Here is a 12,164-nt window from a genome sequence, read left to right on the forward strand (position 1 = left end):
ACAGGAGGGAGGGAAGTACACAGGTTGGGCTGAAGGTGGCAAAATGCAGGTGTTGGAGTGCAGGCGGCAGAGTATAGGAGTTAGAGTGCAGAAGAAGAGAGGAGTTAATGGCAAAGTGGGCACTGGATTGGGGTGGAGCCTATGGAGGCCAAGGGAAATGAAAGGTACCATTCCAGAGAAGGGGAAGCAGAAGCAACAAAATAAAAGTTTGCTCCAGTACCATTTTCCCTCGGGCCAGAACTGTAGGAAGAGCTAATTCCCTACTTACCCATACAGAGCGTCCCTGCTTTAAGTCACACCGGTATGGCAGTTCTGCATTAAAGTCGTCGACACTTTTAGGAACTGATACATTATGGCTACGTCTAGACTGGCATGATTTTCCGCAAATGCTTTTAACGGAAAAGTTTTTCCGTTAAAAGCATTTGCAGAAAAGAGCGTCTAGATTGGCACGGACGCTTTTCCGCAATAGCACTTTTTGCAGAAAAGAGTCCGTGCCAATCTAGACGCGGTTTTGCGCAAGAAAGCCCCGATCACCATTTTTGCCATCGGGGCTTTTTTGCGCAAAACACTTTTTAGCTGTCTACACTGGCCCTCTTGCGCAAAAACATTTCCGGAAAAGGGCTTTTGCCCGAACGGGAACATCAAAGCATTTGCACAAGAAGCACTGAATTCGGACAGTAGAACGTCAATGCTTTTGCGCAAAATCAAGCAGCCATTGTAGACAGCTGGCAAGTTTTTGCGCAAAAGTGGCTGCTTTTGTGGAAAAACTTGCCAGTCTAGATGCAGCCTATAAATCCTCCCATTCCCCACTCTTACATCACGAAAAAAAACCTCACCCCAATTTGCGCAAATGGAAGTCAGACATGGGGGAAAAAATTCCTTGCTTTAGGTTGTTTCACTATGAGTTTTTTGGAACAGATTTTGGACTTATAGCAAGGATGGCCGGTACAAAGCGGCCCTGAGCTGAGTCACAGAACCTGAGGCACTTGTTAGTCTTTAAAGTGCTACATAGTTCTGTCTTTTGTTTCTGAGGCACTTACTGTGAGACAGGGGCATCCAGACAGTGGGATCCGGCTTCCTTTCTGTGCCTCCGTTTTCTCAGTACTTTGGGCCTAAGAGAGAGAGACAAGAGCCCAGGACCCAGGACGAGCAGCCCCGGCTTCCATGCACCCCCCCTGCAGAGTCTGCCCTGAATGAGGAAAAACTCAGAAGTGAAAGTGAAACAGAAATGCAGTTACTGCGTTAACCCTTCACTCACCTCAGTGCTGCAACTGAGCCGGGCTACTACACAGGAACACAGGGGTGGGGGGGAACATAGTTGCGCAATGTGCCAGAGAGTCTCCATCTGCTTGCTTGGGGGGCTATTTTTGAGGGGGTTCCACTTGTCTGTTGTTGTTGTGGGGCGTGGCCATGAAGTGCTGGCTTGAGGAGACCAGACCCCTACCCTACCCGAGACCCCACCCCTGCCTCAGACACCTGAGGTCAACTCTCCACTGCACTGCCCTGTATCCCAGCTGGACACTGGCCCCTACTGCATGCTAGCTCCCTTCCTGTGAGTACCAGGGGTTTGTGCAGTGAGCTCCCTTCCCTTCCCAGAGCACAAGGACATATGTATAACAAATTGTGTATCTTATTTCAATGCTATTTTGAAATAGCTTATTTTCTCATTTGGCGCTGTCTATTTCAAAATATAACTCCTGAATTTACGAGGAATAATGCCTATTTCAAAACTGCTGTTTCAAAATAGGGTTAATGTGAATGCTCAGTTGCTGTTGTTTTATTATATTACTAATTACTATATTATATTATAGTATTATACTATTTTACTATTTTAAATTATTTATTGTATTGTATTGTATTATATGGTATTGTATATTGTAAGGCTACGTCTACACTGGAGGCTGTTTACGCAAGAACTTGCCAGGTGTCTTCACTGCACGCACATTCTTGTGCAAGTAAATTTACAGTCTAGCATTGGAAAACAGGGCTTCTCCCAGAAGAGTTGTTCCTCTCCCCATGAGGAATAAGCCCTCTTGCGCAAGAGGGCAGTGTAGACAGGCAACATGAATTTCTTGCGCAAGAAATCCCTGTGGCTAAAATGGCCATCAGAGCTTTCTTGCACAAGAGAGTGTCCATACTGCCATAGATGCTCTTGTGCAAAAGCACATCTCTTGCACAAAAACACATGCACAAGAACTCTTCCACAAAACAGTTCTTGCACAAGAAGCTGCCAGTGTAGACGTAGCCTAAGAGTATAACAAAGCTTCACCTACTGTCACAATATGTGTACTTTAGGAATCACCCTAAGGCCACATACCAGTCATGGAGTGGGGTTCTGCGGCAGTTGCGGAACAGCTGAGTTTTAAAAATGTTGTTATTTGCTGATTAGCAAGGTATCCAGGTGGGATTTTTTTAAAAATCAGATTTATCAGCAGACGCTAGGTGAAGCTGAGATGTTGTTCTTCATGTCTGAGTATCCATCTATTCCCCTTGTCCCTGAGCCAGTTGTAAATTAGGGCATAGTGTGACATGAGGAAAAAGAGCCAGAGTTCAAACGAGGAAGATGAAGAATAAGGCATTAATACAGTGTAATAAGTCTGCTTATCAGACCTTCCACCAAAAAGAAGGAGAAATATTTGAAAGAAATCTTGGCTTCCCCTTTTGTTGGCACGCACGTACCATTGTGCTGGGAGAATAAACAGATTAAATGTACACTGTGATGAACACCCCCTCTCCCATGCTATATGAAATGGGCTTATGCATACAAATATACATAACTCAAAGGTGCGTGGGGATATGTCTACACTAGCCACCCTAGTTCGAACTAGGGTGGCTAATGCAGGCATTCGAACTTGCAAATGAAGCCCAGGATTTAAATATCCCAGGCTTCAGTTGCATGTTCCCGGGCACCGCCATTTTTAAATGCCCCATAGTTCGAACTACCTGCCCGTGGCTACACGCAGCATGGACTAGGTAGTTCAAATTAAAGCTCCTAATTTGAACTACCATTACTCCTCATTGCAGGTATTAGGGAGATTCCTAAAGTACACACTAAAGTACCGTTACTCCTCATTGCAGGAGGAGTAACGGTAGTTCTAATTAGTCAGCGTGGAGGGCAGCGTGGTGATAGAGGAGGGAGAGAAGGTGAAGCAGGAGGACGGGGAAAGAAGCACTTGCCCCTGGAGGCCACGTGTGCTGAACCTAGCAGGAAGCTGCCCCGCCCCATCCCCCCTCCTGCCTGTAAGCTCTTGCCTTGCCTAGAAAAGAAGCACTGTCCCAGGAATCTATGTGTTCCAGTCACAGAGGGAAGCCACCCTCTCCCATCCCAGCCTTCTGAACACCTGGAAGCTCCTGCCCTGGCTGGCTCTTTACCATTCCTGCCTGCCTCTGATCTAAATGCATCCTGATGCTCCCCTGAGAACTCTGTGCACCTGCTGTAAAGTGCCCACTTTAAAGCAAACATTTGGCCTTGCACAGAACACATCTCCATTGACTTTACAGTGCTAACAGATTAGGGTTAGGTTTAACATAATCATGATTGTTTGCTGTATACCAGGCTTCATGCTTCCACTGCTCTTGCATCTCCATGGGCAACCAGGGCAGAAAAAGGCCTTACTTTTATCTCCAGTGAGGGGAGAGAGACTAGATGCGTGCCTAATGGAATGCTGGTGACATGAACCCATAACCACCCGCTGCAGAGACTGGATCCCAGCAGACACTGTGAGCATAGCCCAGACAGTAAAGCCACCCATGGTGAACTCACTGTCTGAGTCGATAGTACATTCCCTAATGGGGACGCGCTATTTGGACTATATTCAATTCTTCCCGTAGTGAAGACATGGACCTTTGATTTCACAAAATTGGATAACCAGATTAAACATAGTAGATTCGACTTTATCTCATAGCGTAGACATTTCCTAAATGTCCATTCCTCACAAGTAAAGGGAATCCATAAGCATCAATTTCCCAACCCCTACATGTTTCCAGGACACCATCCTTAGGCATAACCCATGAAACCTTCCCCTCCTCAAGTCATCTAGCTCAGGAGCGTGGATGGATAGGCTCTCCAAAACCTGACCAAAAACTCTGTTCTCCAACTACTACTCCTCAGACATGCTAGCCAAGCCTGCATGGTTTCCTGGGATGTTCCAGTCCCCTAAGAGACTGGAATTCTGGAGGGGAAAGGGAGGGAAAGCTAAAGTCTGCCCCAGTTTGTGGGGGAAAGGAATCTAGCTCAGGGTTTGATTCAAGTGAATTAGCTTGGGACTTGGCATGACCTGGCCCCTGGTCTGCCAGTGTCTCATCCGTATCCCAGAGAAAAGACTTGAGGTGCAGACCCATGGGTATAAGGGGAGCTCATTTTATTGACTGTATTTATTTCCTCTCCAGCTCTGCAATGAGGAACTTGTGCTTGGCCTTCAGTGCCTGGTAAAGCCGCTCTTTGCCATCCCAGTTCCAGCTTGGCATGAACTCGTACAGCTTCCGCATCTTCTCTGGATTCGTTTTCTCAGCTCGGATGCTCTCGTATTGCTCTTCATCCAGCACAGTGCCACGCAGCATGTCTACGATACTGTCCACCATGCAGACTCGCTGGATCAGTTCTACTCGGTGCCGGCTCACAAAATGTTCCCCTGAGCAGGACAAAACAAAAGAGGATGAACGGACAGAATGTAGAGCTGCCAATTTCTAAGCAACCTTGAAGCTCCGATCATTTGTCCAATTCCTGTCCTCAAAATCTCCTACCTTGAATGTCAGAATTTTCCCTATCACCATCTCCAGGTTCTAGTGTTCTCATCTATCTCTTTACTGTAGATAATATGAGTCTTAAAACAGCACTAGTGTTACAAAAATAAACAAATACAATTATATTTTAAAAAATTAGAGTGAAAGCTTTTCAATCCATGGTTCCAAATAACCTTAACTCTGCCTGCAGTGGGAATCTCAGCCTACTCTTTCACTATCTTGGCAGGTAATCACTGGGTTGATTATTTGTTTCTTGTGTACATGTCTTGGATACTAAGCCAGCTGTGTTGTCACCTTTTCTCCTCTCAGGACCCTGGCATATCAGCATTGTGCATAAAACATGCTACCTATGTACTTAATGACACTTGGACATAGGGTCTTCCCTGCAATGTAGAATCACTAAAATTAATTCTGAGGAGTGGATGATCACTGTTATTGAATCACCCTCAGCAGATGGCGGTATCATACTGTAGTGAGTCACTATTTGAAATACGGCATCCATCCACTTTTAAAGGCCTCTCTCCTAGCCTTGTGGGAGGGACAACTAGATCTGGAATTCAATTGATTACGGGGGACAAATGATGAAAAACTGGGTCAAGGGGTGTGGGTCATAGGTTTAAAATGAGGAAATCAGAAGGGGACCCAGAACAGAGAACCCCAGATAGCATCCACTGCTCCCCGAAGCTGTCCAGAGAGCCAGTGGACGCTGCCCAGAGGAACTCTGCCCCGATGTGTGAGACTAGAGAGGAGCAGAAATAGGCCCCACAGTCACAGAGCCCCCCTGTTCCAGCATCCTCCTCCTGGTGTGATAGATGACGGCTTTCGCCATGGCCTGGAGGAGGTTGACGAGGAGGTCTCTGAATTTGTGGAGCCATGGATGGGGTATGCATAAAGGAAAAGGTGAGGGGGAAAGTGCATCCAGAACCCTTAGCAAGAGGTTCCGGAAGAGTCAGAAAAGGGGGCTGCAATCTAGCGCATTCTAGGTAGGCGTGTGCCAGATTTTCCCTCACGCCGCAGAAGGGGCACTCAGAGCTGGAGGAGCCCAGCAACCTGGCAAGCAGCAGGTGAAGAGCAAGACGGGACCATCCCCGAGAAGCAGCAGCTCTCAGGGTGGCTGGAGGAGACTGTGGGCCTGACTGGCCTTATGGGAGAGCGATTGCCTAGAGCACAGCAATCACAGCAGCAGTGGTTCTTTTGGCTCCCCAGGGCGCAATGCAGCTGATGGGGTCGAAGGTGAGGAGTGGCAGATGGGGGCTGCCTTGCCCGGCCTGGCTGCTGGGGCTTCAGGAGGTGCAGGGCTGAGGATCTGTTGTGTTCCAGGCACTCAGCCTGTCTGCAGGAGCTGCATGTGGCGGAACATCCCGGCTCCCCTCCAGGACATGCTGCCTCCCTTAGCCCGACTGTGAGTCGGAGCTATGAAACCCAGAACCCGACGTAGCAGGCATCCTCTGCCCCGCTCATCTCTCACCTGCTCCACTCCAGATGGGAGTAGGGAAGCCGCCTCCGCCTGAGCTGAGATCTGGGCTTCCACAAGATCTTCCGCTCTGCCTTCCCCCGCAGAATGGATCCACGATTTGTTTCCGTGCCCTCTCACCTACGGGAAGGGTGATGTGTAGGATGAGGGTTAGGGCACAGCAGGAGCAGGAGAGGGAAGGAGAAAGGCGAGAACCCCACTAGAGAGCTAGCTCTGTCCCAAACCTGTGTACAGTGGCCCTGCAAACTATGGTCTGCCCCCGTGGGGCTGCTGAAACAGCCCATCTGCCTCTTCTGTGGGATGAAGGTAGGGGCTTGAGGCACCCTGGATAGATGCAGCTGGCAGAACAACATCAAAATAAAAATTCTCCCAAGTCACCATTTCCCCTAAAGCCTCGTGCTGGCCCTAGTCCCTGCTGAGGTGAGGGGCCACCCATGCCCTAGAGTGTCCCTCTCCCTGTCAGTAGTGGGCCATAGAGCTTACTGAAGCTGCACAGGAGGGCCTCAAAGGCAAAAAGTGCAGATACCCTGGGGGATGGTCCAGGGAAGTGAATTCTAAAGACCGCTGGGAGAACCACACTGCCAGCCCTAGAGCGTTCCATCCCAGGAACTCCAGGGAAAACCAATCCAGCTGAGTGTCCCAGGGACAGTGGGATAGTGGGGAGAGGAATGGGAATGACCAATGACATTTGGATTTGGCACCATCATAGAGCACATGCTCCAACACTTGAGTGGATCCCCACAGACACTGACTCTCACACTTGGGTGGGACACTAAAAAGCAGCCTGGGACTTTAGAGACTGCAGCTCTCCAGGTTTGCTGGCTATTTAATCACTCCGTTATGGGAAGAAAGTGCCCTCTCTCTCCCGTCTCAAATATAGACACAGAAAAATTGCTGGTGGTTTGAATCGCACTGATTGTGTTTCATTTTTGAAAATGGCCTCGATGATAAAATTCTTCCTTGGAATCCCAGAAGGGTTTTATGGGGCCTGTTAGCTGTTTGTTGATAACATACTGGGCCAGGCTCTCCTCTGTGATCAGCTTCTAGTTACAGATCCTTGGTTCTCTGTCCCAGCCCGAGCATAAGTTATAGCAGCCTAGAGGCTGTTCTAACTTGTGCCTGCTGCTACTGGTCCCCATCAAACTGTGCTGCAGCTGGGGATGCACCCTGGTTACTTCTACCCCTCCGCTCCCCCGAGATACTTGGCTCTGGGCTGCTCTTGGCTCTACAGCCATTGAGGACTCCCCCACACTGGGGATTTCCTCAGACAGAGAGTTACAGGCTGTCCCTGCTCCCCTTGTGCCAGCTGAGTGGTAAAAGGGAGTGGAACATTTCAGAGACTCTGGCCCACTCTGAGCATCTCTGCTCTGTATCCTCTGGCTTCCTGCTGGGACTCAGAGCTTGTCACTCCTGCCACCAGCCTCTTTCTGCTCCTGTTGCTGCTGCCCTGGGGGAGATTCTGGGAGACTCGCAGGTTCTCTTGCAACTTTAGGTTTCTTACCTTTCTCACTTTCTGCTCTGAGTTTTGCAGCAGACTCTCGGAGGTTGATCTGAGTGAGAACATTGATGGTCACCTCTACGGCAGCAGCTCCACCATAGAATTCCATCAGGAGGTTCTTGGTATCTATCCTGTCGGCGTTCTCCAGCCGCCCTCGGGGGATGGGACGCTTCCCCTCAAAGGCAGAGTGTGAGAGTTTGTCTTTAAATCTTTTCAAGTCTGCCTGGCAAAGGTCGTCAAGGGCACTTACAAGCAGGTCACTGATTCTACTTTTGTTTTCCATGACCAGGTATCAGGAATCAAAACTAAAATATAATGTAAATTGCTATTAATAATTAATATGGAATAATTGCAATATTTTCTACATAGGAGAAAGAAATACAATGTCCAGGTTCATAATTTCTCAGTGATTTGCCTCACAAAGGACTCTCAGGAGTGAATGTCTGCAAAATCTGTTGAAGAGGTAGGAGGTGATATGATAGTAATACTATGTATCATCCCAATGGATTTGAGAACACAAAAGCAGGCCTCTTTTCCCAATTAAAATATTTCAGAAAACAACCAAATACAGACCAGAATCTGTACATCACCGTCCTGGAGCACGAGGGCCTGTGTGCTGAGACCCACTGTTAGCTTTGCACATTCTCAGCGGATTTTGGGTATCAGAGCTGCAAGATGAAGGGCAGCAACTGTAACTTCTGAAATACTGACTCAGGCCAATTCTGGCAGGTCTCACAACTGTATAAGCTGTAACCTGTTCCGATTACAAGTAGCTTCTCCCCAGGTAATGATGCATTTACCGTGAGCCAGACAGCTATGGGAAACAACCGCTGGTAAAATCCTCAGTTAAATGGTTCTCCCCGTCTTCTCAGTGCTCACACACAGGCACCCAGAGCATCTAGAAAGCCAAAACACTTTGCTCAAAGGTCATTTCTACAGTAAAGAAAATGTAAAACATTTCTGGTTAAAGCTGAACTTCAGAGCGCTCTGAATTTCGGTAGTAGCCCTCATGTTTTTTTCATTCGTCTTAGTACTAACACACACACACTTTTCGTCTGGTTTTTATTCCTGCTTGCAGCTTGCCTTGTGGGTATACTCAATAGCTCGATGGCTATTTGGCAGCCAGTATCAAGCAGAATACCCCATATTGTGCTTAAAAGAAACACCCGGGATCTTTTTCAGGGGGATAAGGCAACATGCCACATTTATTGAACATACATAGATCAATCAATACTTATCATATGCATATGACACATTACACTCATGCACTCACACACACACAAGCACACTCTGTCTTCTTGTTACCAAAAGTTGTTCCCCCTAACTGCACTGGCCAGGTGAGTTAGATGGGGGAGGGCTGGAGCTGGGCTTCTGCCGATCCAGATCGATGGTCCCATGTTGACAAGACGAAAACCCCGGGTCCCTCTGCAAGATGCCTCATATTTATCCCTCTCATGCAGCCAATTAGTACTGCTGCTTCAAAGAGAGTTCTTCCAAGGGCAGGCACTTGCTGCTGGACTCCCAAGGGGTCTGTATGTCCAGTCTTCTTAATGAGTTCACTTTACAGGTATTGTCTTGGATCTGGCTCCCAGCCCCTCTCCACCCTTGCAACTGCTGCTGGAGGTGCTCACCTTTCATTCTCCATTCATACCTCATTCATTTCAACAGGGCAATCAAGGAAAGGGGAGAGTTCAAAAGACATTTTTTTCTTACAAGATCTATATATGTAAAAAGGAAAGTTTCTCTTAATACAAAGTTATAGGAGAAATGTTAGAGAGATTCTATAAGAACACTTAACAGAGATATGTCTAAAAGGACAAGATCTTAATACAAAGTTACATGAGAATGATAATATTATAGAGATTTATCCACACCCAGAGGCTGGTCCGGGGGCCACTTTTGTTCAACATCTTCATTAATGGTCTGGATAATGGATTGGGGAGGATAACACTAAACCGAGGGAGAGGTAGATACCTTGTAGGGCAGGGATAGGGTCCAGAGTGACTTACACAAATTGGAGGATTGAGCCAAAAGAAATCTGATGAGGTTCAACAAGGACAAGTGCAGTGTCCTGCACATGGTATTGGTTAATGGTGGTGTCCTGCTTTTTACTTTAGGGGTGAGATTTTCCCTAATGGTCTCTCCCCTGGGTTTTTTTTTAATTAATTTGGGTGGTGGCAGTGGAAGTTTTATTCCCAAAATCTAGGTTTTAAGATTTTGGGGGGAAGTTTTATACCAAAGCCTGGTAGATAAGGTTTTGAGGTACACTTGCTGGCCCCTACTTCTGCATTTATCATGCCAGAGTGGAGAAGGAGCCATGACAGAAGCAATGCAAAAAATTATATTCATCAATATCCCTGTTCACAGCAGATTCAGCATCCCAATTCTGCTCTTATTTCTGCCCTGCTGCTGCCATCCTGGGGCTCACAGCAAAGACTCCACTGCCTACAGCTGAGGGACTATGGTGGAGAGGAGGAAGGTCTGAGCCCAGCTGCTTCCTGGTGAGGGATTGAGATGGGGGTGGGGTGGGGAAGGAGAGTCCCAGCCTAGGCAGTGAGGCTCCAGCTGTCTGCTTTATAACTACTTTCCAAGTTTGCACAGCCCTTCTGCACCAGCCACAGCCACCTGGGGCTGATAGACAGAGCTCTTAAAAAACACACCAGCTCCCCTCCCCGCTCTACCCCACAGCTCACGCCTCCCTTCGCACATTCCCACGCCTCCCATGGAAGTTCTGCCCATAGTTCAAGAACCGCTGCACAAGAGAGCTGCGCCTTCCCCATGTTCTTCACTCCTCACAGGAGAGAGGACTGTAAGTCTCAGAGGGGCAGCCATGTTAGCCTGTAACTGAAAAAAACCCTGAAAAAACAACGAATGGTCCTGCGGCACCTTAGAGATTAACAAAAATATAGACAGTAACATGAGCTTCCGTGAGCACAACCCAATTCTGTCCTTTAAAAGGCAAAACCCAATTGGACCAGGAAGTAACCAAGTAAAACATTCCCCGTTTAACTTACCAGGCAGTACCAGGCAGCACTGAAGAGAGTTTGTTCAATTTGAATTATGATAAATTTCTCTTCATCTCGGAACGAGCAAACAATTTGCACAAGGTGGCAAAAGTCAAGAAGTTTTGTTTCACTTTCTAAAAATAATTGAAAGTCGCTTCCTGTCTTTCTCTCCACACTGAATTCGCCTTAATTCTCTTCCTTTTTTCTGGTTATAGAAAATACTGTCTTCCAATCTTACTCCTCACACAAAACAGTGCAATAAGAGACAGGACAGCCACAAAACAGCCTTAAGAAACATCTAGGAATTCACGGCTTCAGTAGCAATATCGATGGACATATTTAAAAGAGATCAACTAGTTCCATAAAATACTCTGATCTACGTCAGCCACAGATTTACCATCCTCACACACGTCATCTCAAGTCTTAAAACTTGGACGCCAGGGTTTGCCTAGAGCCGTGGTTGTCTAACTTTTTTTTCTCGTGACCCAGCTGAAGGAAATTGTTGGTGCCTAATGTAATTTGACTAGAGTGCGGGCTCCAGGGTGGGGTGGAGGATGAGAGCTTTGGAGTGTAGGAGGAAGGTTCTGACTTTGTGCAGAGGAAGTTAGGGCTGGAGCAGAGGGGATTTAATTTGAGCAGCTCCTGGTCAGACATGCAAAGGGAGAGCTAAAGCAGATTTCCTGCCTCTCCTGCCCCAAAAGCAGCCAGCAGCATGTTCCCAGCCAATGGAAGTACAGAGCTAGTGTGCAGGGCAGGGGCAGTGCACAGAACGCTGTGTGCTCTCTCCCCTCTCCTTTAACACACCGAGGAGCCAGGCCTTCTGTTGGCCACTTCCAGGGCGCAGCACAGTCTTCAGTGCCAGGACAGGCCTTAGCACCCACACTGGTCACCTGATTCCCCTGCAGCAATGAGACCCAAAGCCCGACATCCCACTACCCAGTACTGGGTTGCAACCTGTAGTTTGAAAACCACTGGCCTAGGTGACCAGTCAGTATGTGATAAGCAAAGGTGTAAATCTACCTGGAGCTAGCCTACCAGGCACTACCTGTCCAGGTGGACCTTGCCACTGCAGACTGAAAGTACCCTAATGCCTTTTGATCTACTCTTGTTGCAAAGTGGAGTAGATCAAAGTGCACTAGGAAACTTCAAAGCCCAGTAGCTGGATATACACGGAGGCCTTGTCTACACTAGGAGATAAGATTGAATTTTGCACCCAGTTTTGTAAAGTCGAAGGTGCATGTCTCTACTGTGCACAATAGTTCGATGTAGTGTGTCCCCAGTAGGGTGGTTAACACTGACTTTGACAGCAATGCACTGTAGGTAGCTATCCCACAGTTCCCGTCACCACTTTGCACTCTGGGTAAGGCTCCCAGTGCCCATGGGGACCCAAGCATTGCAGCAGGTGGTTCTGGGTACATGTCGTCAGCATCCCATAATGCACTCA

The 12,164-nt window shown here is 47.7% G+C and overlaps 2 protein-coding genes across 4 annotated transcripts in view; both read right to left on the reverse strand.

The window, feature by feature from the left end:
• LOC102456823 (NACHT, LRR and PYD domains-containing protein 3-like) overlaps positions 1-1,206 on the reverse strand; it is a 31,139-nt gene extending 29,933 nt beyond the window's left edge. Inside the window, exon 1 of the mRNA XM_089778716.1 lies at positions 1,041-1,206. The gene's annotated coding sequence lies outside the window, so the exon portion shown is untranslated. The remainder of the gene's footprint in view (positions 1-1,040) is intronic.
• A 2,932-nt stretch (positions 1,207-4,138) lies between these two features.
• Positions 4,139-11,227, reverse strand: LOC149524377 (apoptosis-associated speck-like protein containing a CARD). 3 transcript variants are annotated; one of them, XM_089778720.1, is made up of 6 exons: positions 10,730-11,227; positions 8,516-8,613; positions 8,289-8,383; positions 7,719-8,020; positions 6,212-6,337; positions 4,139-4,631 (listed from the first exon to the last, which is right to left on the reverse strand). In XM_089778720.1, the coding sequence occupies exons 4-6, from the start codon at positions 7,996-7,998 to the stop codon at positions 4,375-4,377; spliced, it is 663 nt and encodes a 220-aa protein (XP_089634846.1). In that variant the 5' UTR covers positions 7,999-8,020; positions 8,289-8,383; positions 8,516-8,613; positions 10,730-11,227; the 3' UTR covers positions 4,139-4,374. The 3 variants fall into 3 exon arrangements, with proteins under 3 accessions (XP_089634846.1, XP_089634844.1, XP_089634845.1); XM_089778718.1 differs by lacking the exon at positions 8,289-8,383 and having other exon boundaries at positions 4,141-4,631; positions 10,730-11,223; XM_089778719.1 differs by lacking the exons at positions 8,289-8,383; positions 8,516-8,613 and having other exon boundaries at positions 4,141-4,631; positions 10,730-11,224.
• Positions 11,228-12,164: the final 937 nt, after the last annotated feature.

This window comes from Pelodiscus sinensis, chromosome 5 (genome assembly GCF_052426305.1).
Source record: "Pelodiscus sinensis isolate ZL-2025 chromosome 5, ASM5242630v1, whole genome shotgun sequence".
Taxonomy (NCBI): domain Eukaryota; kingdom Metazoa; phylum Chordata; order Testudines; family Trionychidae; genus Pelodiscus; species Pelodiscus sinensis.